Source organism: Malaya genurostris, chromosome 1 (genome assembly GCF_030247185.1).
Source record: "Malaya genurostris strain Urasoe2022 chromosome 1, Malgen_1.1, whole genome shotgun sequence".
NCBI classification, from domain to species: domain Eukaryota; kingdom Metazoa; phylum Arthropoda; class Insecta; order Diptera; family Culicidae; genus Malaya; species Malaya genurostris.
The window spans coordinates 142,936,452-142,945,491 of NC_080570.1; the positions used below are offsets into that span (position 1 = coordinate 142,936,452).

At 37.8% G+C, this 9,040-nt stretch overlaps 1 protein-coding gene across 6 annotated transcripts in view; it reads left to right on the forward strand.

Annotated features, from left to right (window-relative positions):
* The window catches only part of LOC131425997 (uncharacterized), a 399,851-nt gene extending 391,810 nt beyond the window's left edge, over positions 1-8,041 (forward strand). For all 6 annotated transcript variants that reach the window (XM_058588366.1, XM_058588368.1, XM_058588367.1 and 3 more), the window contains 2 exons: positions 5,779-6,108; positions 6,176-8,041. In XM_058588366.1, the coding sequence (XP_058444349.1) occupies positions 5,779-6,108; positions 6,176-7,233 (1,388 nt within the window). In that variant the 3' untranslated portion in view covers positions 7,234-8,041. The remainder of the gene's footprint in view (positions 1-5,778; positions 6,109-6,175) is intronic.
* Positions 8,042-9,040: the final 999 nt, after the last annotated feature.

Consider the following 9,040-nt stretch of genomic DNA (forward strand, 5'->3'; position numbering starts at 1 on the left):
TCGGCCACATTATTTTTTTAGGTGATTATCATAGATGGATTCTTGAAAAAATCACCTGGTATCCCGGGTGCCTATTTCTTGCTGTAGGCGTTTAAAAAAAAAGTTACTCATAAATTAGTAAAATCCCACTCATGCAGAAAAAGTGGATCAACTCTAATGTTTGAGTAAAATCTACTCATTTATTCATTAGTACATAAGCCAATTGAGTAATTGTAACTCAATTTATTTAAATCGATGTATATGGGTAAAAATGGCTCTATTAAAGAGTATGTTGTATTGACATGCAAAACAAATATTGACTAATTGACACTCAATACTTGTATTTAACCTATTATGTTTATCTATTGTTCCGTCAACAATTGAAATAGATTTCTCCCTTCAGGATAGCAAATAAAGGGGCCGTCACTTAGAGCAGATAAACAGCTAAATAAAAATACACATTCCCACTAACAAAAACCTGTTCTCATTCCAACTAGTGGTGTAAAAATACGAGCCTGAAATGATTGATACCGGCTAATTCAAATACAAGAAGATTGAGTGGTAACGACTTTTGACGTTTACATCACTTATGCCATTATATCACCGGAACCGTAAGTGACAGCCATTTCAACTTCAAACCAGTTTAATGAACCAATAGTAGTTTCCAAACTAGTCTAATTTTGTGGAAATCGGTTCAGCCATCACGAAAACACTGAGCGGTAAGAGCTAAAGCGTTGTTTGTCGGTTACGTCACTTATACTATTATATATCCGAAATCAGAAGTGACAGTCATTTCATCTTCAAACTTGATCAATGACCCAATAGAAACTTTTCAAACAAGCCTAAGTGTTCAAATCGATTCAGCCATCTCTGAGAAAATAGAGCGGTAAAAAATTCGTTGGAAGGTGCACGCACATACACACACATACATACACACACAGACATTTCCCGATCTCGCCGAGTTGAGTCGAATGGTATATAACACTATGCGTCTGCGAGGATCCGTTCAAAGGTCCGTTTTTCAGCAATTCTATTACGTTTTTATAGAGAAAAATTCCGAAAATAGCACCTGTTGCTACAAATGATTTTTAGGACTTTTATACTGATCTCCTAAATAGTAACCTAAAAATCAGTTTTTACGTTGAACTCAAATTTAGAGCAAAAGTTATTCATTATCATTAATAATGTAACTACTGACTTTTTTACGTTTCCATGTATTATTTGAAATTGAGTAACTAGCTCTCAAACTCTGACCAACTTTTTATAAGCGTGTAGATCAACCGTGGACTATCTCGCGAATTATTTTAACTTTTAGTTAAAATTTTAGAGTAAATTCAGGAGCTGGAAGTGTTATATGGGAGATCTATAATAGAATTGAAACTGAATCTATAATAGAACTGAGAATATTCTAGATTTATTTATTCAAACAGTTCTACTGTCAAATTTGAAACTAGTATACGAGACCGTTTTATATTTTCAACTTCTCGGTTGATTTTTCATTAGGGTGTATAAGCAAGTAACAGTTTCTCTTTGTTTACTTTCTCTTCAATTAATTACCAAGCAGTTTCAATCAGCAGTCTTTGCAAAAAATGATACCCGAAACTTTCGACTTTCGAACAGAGCAGTGAAATAAAAGAAAATCTTTTTAATCACATCACAAGATTCGAAAGAGAGAGTGATTAAAGAGAAACTGTCACTTGCTTATACGCCCCAATGAAAAATGAACCGAGACTTTTGAAACACGAGTAAAACACTGCTAGGGCTGCCAGTTTTTCTTGTTATAATTTTCAGATTCAAATTTCAAAACTGGCATAAATATGCCCCTACAGTCGAGCAGCTATTTTTTTATCGGATAGTTAAATTTAACTAAAATTGCGGCTCATTTGAAAGTTTGACGGATGGAAAATTATTTGAACTACGTTCTACAGGGTCCGGCACTCGAAGTGTAACCAATTAAAAAGGCCATAAATTCAGTTTGGAAAATTACTTTTACTTAATTCAAAGTACAAAATGTGTAAAAATAATACAAAATTCAGAATCAATTCACTTTTGCTCGATATGACCACCTTTTGCCTTGACTTGATGACTTGAGAGAGCGAAGGAGTTGCTTCGTTTGGCCGAATGTGACTTGCAGGTATTTTGGCCCACTCGCGGACAATAACTTTTTTCAGCGCCTCGAGACTGGTGTATCTTTTAGTTCGGACTTTGCTCTCCAAAATGGCCCAAAGAGAATAATCCATTGGATTCGCATCTGGTGAATTCGAGAGCCATTGTGTGGACGTGATGAAGTTCGGAACGTTGTTTTTCAGCCATTCTTGGTTTACTCGAGCTTTGTGAGACGGTTCCGAGTCCTGCTGAAACGTCCATGGTCTGCCACCGAGATGTTTGTCTGCCCACGGCTTCAAAGCAACCTCCAGACTGCTTTCCCGATAATATGTCGCATTTACCTTGACGCCAGGCTCGATGAAAACGATTGGAAAGCGCCCAACTGCGGTTACAGCGGCCCAAACCATTATCTGTTGCGGGTGCTGCCTCCTGGTGGCCAATCGATGACTCAAATTCTCGTATGAACGGTCGGTCAAGTAAACCCTATCGTTTTGAGAGTTTATGAATTGCTCAATTGGAAAAATTTTCTCGTCAGAAAATACAATGTTCGGAAATTGACCGCTTTCGGCCAAACGAAGCAACTCCTTCACTCTCTCAAGTCATCAAGTCAAGGCGAAAGGTGGTCATATCGAGCAAAAGTGAATTGATTCTGAATTTTGTATTATTTTTACACATTTTGTACTTTGAATTAAGTAAAAGTAATTTTCCAAACTGAATTTATGGCCTTTTTAGTTGGTTACACTTCGAGTGCCGGACCCTGCACTATGTCTGTCTGGCGTTTTAGAGTGACTAAGACATGATTCAGAGTGGCGAAATGGTAGCCCGTATGCACGGAATGCATAAGAACGCAGGTTCGAGTCCTGTTTCTGAGCGTATCTTTTTCCAAAAAATCATCTTTTCTGTTAGTTTTTCATTCATTTGGCTTCTCCAATATATGTTTCCGCTCAGTCAATTTCAAAAACTGAACTTAGTTATGGCGGCTTTACGTCAAACAACTAAAATTAAAAAATCGTATTTGAACTGTTTTTCAAAGGAAGGCCAAACTAACTATGACAGCAAATGAAGAAAAACGTCGATGAATGTTTCGACTTTGATTTCAATTCCTATTTAGAATATATTCGTATATTCTCAGATCAATTTTTGATAAGTCGATGCTGTTGGTTAATCTTTAAAATGCATGCAAATTTTTCCACTTTTCTCCCAGATCCCACTGAATTAATCAATACAAAAAGAGTTTCGTTCTTTCTCGATTTGTTTACTTCTATGCTCGATGTGTGAATAATGAAGTTACGCCCTCGTGCATTTTTCGTGGTTTCCGAGACTAAGACAAATTTACGGGTAGTTTTATCGTCTCATTTACTATTTCCAGTAGGGAGAAGCTCGGAAACCATCTAAAATAGCAACAACAAAAAAATGTTTCGCCTTTCTTTTCCTGCAACGGAAGTACCGCCCTGTTTGTTATCATGGAACACGGAGGCCGATACTTATGAAAACAAATGGAATAACAGTTTCGCCCTTCATAGTTCTTTGTATTACTAAAGTTGAGATTTTTATAGAATCCGAATTTTTAGGCAAAATTGTAAGATTTTGAAGCATTCATTAGCATTCGATTTGTTTACTTTTGAAAGATGATTTGGACTTATTTTGCACAGAAAACAAAATGATATCAAGTGGTAGAAAAATTACAAACAGAAAACGTAAGAAGAACTTCCTTCGTTAGACAATTGTAGTTTTTCATTGATTCCACTCGCTCGGTGCCAGTGTTTTGCCCTGACAGTTGATCAAAGAAACGGTTTTGTAAAGTTTGGTTTGCACCAGAGATGCCATTTATACAGATTTATCTGTATTATACAGATTTTTACATACCCATACAGATTTAATACAGAGTACAGATTTTATACAGATTTTCTAAATTTTATACAGATTTATACAGATGTCACAAAAAGTAAGAAAAAACAAATTTAACTTTTCTGTCTGAGCTATCTTTTAGTATTTGTTTCCAGTGACGATATAAAAGTTTATCAATCAAGGACAAATCACAAATTAATATGAAAATCTGTGAAATCCATTCATATTATAATTTGAAACCAATTTGAACTCATATTCAATTTTTTTTCAATGACTGAGTGAAAACATATATTGGAGAAGCCAAATGAATAAAAAACTAACAGAAAAGATAATTTTTTTGAATACGCTCAGAGACAGTACTTTATTTAAGGAAGTAATGGCATCATGAAACTTTATTCTCAAACTGAGAGTTGTATGAACCGACATGACGTTGCATATTGGGCGTTGAAATTCCATGTCAAATTATAAAGTCATCAATTTCAAACTAGATAAATATATGGAATTGCAATTCAAATGTGGATAAAAAAAACTATGAAACTTCGTCGTTGAATTGACTGATTAAATCTACCATCCTACAACCCCAATCTATTGGAATAACATCTTTTATCATCATTTTGTTGTAAGAATTAATGTTATTACTGAATACAGATAAATACAGATCTTTTATACAAAGAATACAGATTTTCTATGAAAATATCTGGCATCTCTGGTTTGCACGCTTGCTGCTCTGAAAAGAAAACGGGTGCAAAATAGTTGCCCGCGAATTGCCTCGAAAGTGCATTTTTTTCGTGCGGTGCAAATCAATGAAACACAGTGCACCTGTTTTGATTGCCCGACTGCACGAAAAGTGCACGAATCGAGCAAAACACGCCACGAGTGTTCTCAATGAAAAACGACAAATGTATTGAATCTTTTTATTGTGGTATTTTCTTTGACTGAAAGTATAAAAAGAAATTACACCAAAGAAATTTTTGCTAAAGATCTGAACTTTGAATTGTGTTGCAAGATGTTGTTCAGTGTCGGAAAATTACCGTCGAATTGTCAAAAATTACCATATGCTTTCGAGCAGGGTTTTTTTGACAACGACAAAATTTTAAGGTAAAGTTAAAATAACAAATTGTTAGAAAAACTTTTTTTCCTTTTAAATGCCCACCTGTCAACTAATGCGCAGTGGTCCGAAACGGGAAATTAACGAGATAAAACTACTTTCGCTATTAAATATTTTTGTGCAGTTGGTGTTTTCACAAAAGTTGTTTGTATTCAACTGGCGCATCTTTTGATGTAAAATATCATTAGGGTGGTCTATGTTTGGATTGACATCTGGAATCTAACTTTCTTAATTGAATTCAAAAATTATTGCACTTCACCACAAAGTTGTAGGAAATTTTATTCTGAACAACTTTCCTGAAGAAGCCACCTTCTAATCTCTTCATTTGATTGAGTTACATAATTTTTTCAGAATATATGTAGGGTGGCAAAAAATCACCATTTTTGTTCTAACTTTTTTGTGAACTTCTTTAAACAAAATGTGACCTTTACAGCAGGTTGGCCCACTACTAATCGCTCCAATGTGTGTGCAAAATCAAGTAACTGGTCTTCAAAAATGAAGGCCATTTCATCTTTATACTACTGTCTCTTCGCTAAAGCTCCTGCTTTAAATGTGATTTAAGCCTGCAATTTCATACTTCAAAATACATAATCTACCATTTTCGTGCGTTCAATCTTGAAACAACCTAATTTCCTTGAACGTGTTATCTCTAACCGCCTGAAGAGTTGCTACTACCCGTACTTGCTTTTAACATTAATAAATGTAATCGTTTTTTTTTTCTTCCGGTTCATCATCAGGTTCGATGTCCCTCAAAACGATCACGATCACGCTGGACAACAAACTGCGCTCGCTGCGTACCTCGTCAATCGATTCCGATCGGGATGTGGCCGAAACGACCCTGGAAAGTGACTGCGACAATAGCAGCAGCTGTTACAGCACCGCAACGCCCGGTGCCGATATCATCGGCGTCGGTCGCGAGTTGAATCCCACACCGACGCGGCGATCGGCGCACCACTCGAGACCATTGACGCTAGGCGAAAACATTCCATACGCGGACGAGTCCCCGGAACGGCCACTCATTCAGCCCCGGTCGAAGCCACTGCGGCAGCACAGCGGTAGTAGCAATGGTAATATTCACTTGCGAAGTTGAATCTGTTTTGAATTTTGATAATTTTATGTTTCGTTTGTTCAAAGGTAATTTTCCAAAATCCACCGACACCAGTAACAGCAACGGTAATTTGGTTAACAACAATACCAGTAGTGGTGGCAATAACAATAATAACAATAACAACAACAGTAACGGCAGTCCACAAGATGACTCGGTCAAATCGGTTCAATCGTTGGACAGCAGCGGGACGACCATAAATTCGGGTAGCGCCAACGACAGTTGCGTTACGCTGGTCAACGAAGCACCGGACGAAGACGAAGAGGACAAGGTGAACAACATTTCGATCAGTTCGGATGATACGGACACTTCGACGACCAGCAACCCGCGGGAAAAGCTGACCGCTACCTACCGAATTGATACGGAAGTGCTAAAGAAGATGAATCGCATTCTGACGAATCTGGAGCGGAAGGCAAATAATCTGGAGCGAAAGTTTAACCTGAACCGATCGCTGTCTCTGAACTATAAAAATCATAAAAATTCCGAGTGTTGCTGTGGACATGCGGTAGCCACGGCGGCGGTGCCCGGAGCAGGTCCACTGCCACTGGGAATGCCGTGTTGCAACAATAATCTGCACAATCATCAGAACAACAACAACAACAACAGCGTGAGTGTGCAAAACAGTCTGAACGTGCGTTCGCGGCTATCGCTAACCAAGGACGAAAAAACGGACAAGAACATTAACCGGCGAAGACAGATCCATGACGTCAGCCAGACGACGACGACAACCGTACCGAACAGCGAAAGCAGTTGCTGCGGACAGGAACATCAACACTTACCACCTGGACCGCAGATCATTCTGACTCCTTCGACTAATCCTCCGCCACCCACGGCAACGGGCGGAGGACGACACCGGCGTCAGTTGGGTAATCGATCAATTCGACGGAGGCACACGGTCGGCGGAACTCATGACTACTATTCCAACAAGATGGGACACAATGGAACCCAGTGTCAACAACAGCAGCAGCTGTCACAACAAAACACGACCCTCGGTGGACGAGGTGCCACGACTGCGGGGTGTATCGCTTCGGTGCCGCAACAAGCGGTCTGCGGTGGTGACGACAAAGGATGCAAAGATTTGAATTAGTTTGTAAGGTTTTTGTTTGTGGCTGGCTAGCTCTACTGGGTAAGAAACCGGATGATAGTGTGATAGTCGAATTTTGGTTCGTTTTACGGAAAATTTTTTCGTATAATTCTATATTTTGGAAATTCGTTTACTATTTTTGTGTGATTCGGCTTTGTATTTCTTACCGAGTCGTTCTATAATGAGAAAGAATTGATTATTTTGATATTTCGTTTTGAAAAAATCAAAGTTATTTTTCGGATTTAAATACTGAGTAAATCATTATTCGTGTCCCACGTTCCGCTGCAGTTCACAGCTCAGAGCTTCTGTTTTCGATGAAGTGTTTGTCGTTACCCGAATTTCGAATAACGAATCGAACATTTTACTTACGAAAATGACCCGATTTTTCGTTTATCAACGCCTAATGTTGGGTCTAAGTTACTCTGAAACGGGCTGGCTAGAATTTGTGGTAGAATCCGCATCAAGCATAAATGACAAAAGTGTCATTTTACTGTGTCAAATTTAGTTCGCCTCATAGTAGGCTATTTTTTCCTATCCGTGTTTTGTAGATCGACTGCAGTCAAATGTTGAAACTCAAATGTCAATAACTGAAGAAAAAAAACACAAATGAAATAATAGTTCGAATCAATCAATTTCGAAACAATCAATTTCGAGAGCCTCGAGTTGTCTGGCATCGAAATACAATAGTTCGTGCGAGCCCGAAAGGAAACCAAAAAAAACGAAGCCGGTAGAAAGAGTACGCAAATAACTCTAGGGAGTAGTGAAAACAAGAAAAATAAAAACGCGACAACGAGTGAGACCTAAATAAACATTTGTACTAACTAGATAACAGAACAGTAACAAGTATACAGTATTTATACGAGTCTTTTATCCCCTCTTTAAACATTCACAAAGATGAGAGAAGAAAACGCAGAAAACAATCGAAAGAAAATCGAGCTTGGTAGAATCGCATATATTAAACCGCAATGAGAAAAAAAAAGAAAAGGATAAGGAAAAAAACCATACATAATTCACATAATTTTATATAATCATATAACACATTCAATCTCATCCCATAGCACTTAATCAACAAGCCAATCAATTGTTCCAATTGTGGAAGCAAATGCGCAGCTTTCCTCCCGAACTCCTCCGAATCGCAAGATCGCGTTCAATGTTCACAGGAGACAAAATCGGGCCTAATCGAGAACCGGTCGAATGTTAAAAGACAACAACTTGTTCCACTTGTTTGTTTTGATTTGGTTTTGGTTTTGTTCCGAGCGCTTCCCGCTTTTTCTTTCTTGTTGTACACTTGCATTTGCATTTTCATTTGCATTCAGATTTAGATTTAGATTCTTTCCTCGCCTATCTCAACGCATGTACGTACCTACGTACGTACGCACGCCGTCTAGTGTACCTTCAATTTGTTACTATTTTCTTGTTATTTTTTAGTGGAAGTATGTAAAAACAAGTAAAGAGAGAGAACAACTCGTTAAACGTAAGTTATTTAGTTGGTTTAGTTTCGTTTTTCCTTTCTCCATCTGCGTTCATCGTCATGTGTTTTTTCATCAAATGGAAAGCTGCAGATCGAAACAGAAAAAAATTATGTTCGTTGCACGTGCGCAGAAAATAAAAGTAATAAATATAAGGATAGTGTCGTAAAAAAAAAGAAAATAATAAGCAAGCATTATCGCTTAAGTTGAACATTTAGATGTATCATAAAGATAACGACGAAATTTCAGTTAAATTAATGTGTGCTTGTGTGTGTACACGTGTGCGTGGCGCAAACAGTATGTGTGGCGCCGTGTGTTTCGGTGTAAATTCCGTTTACAAC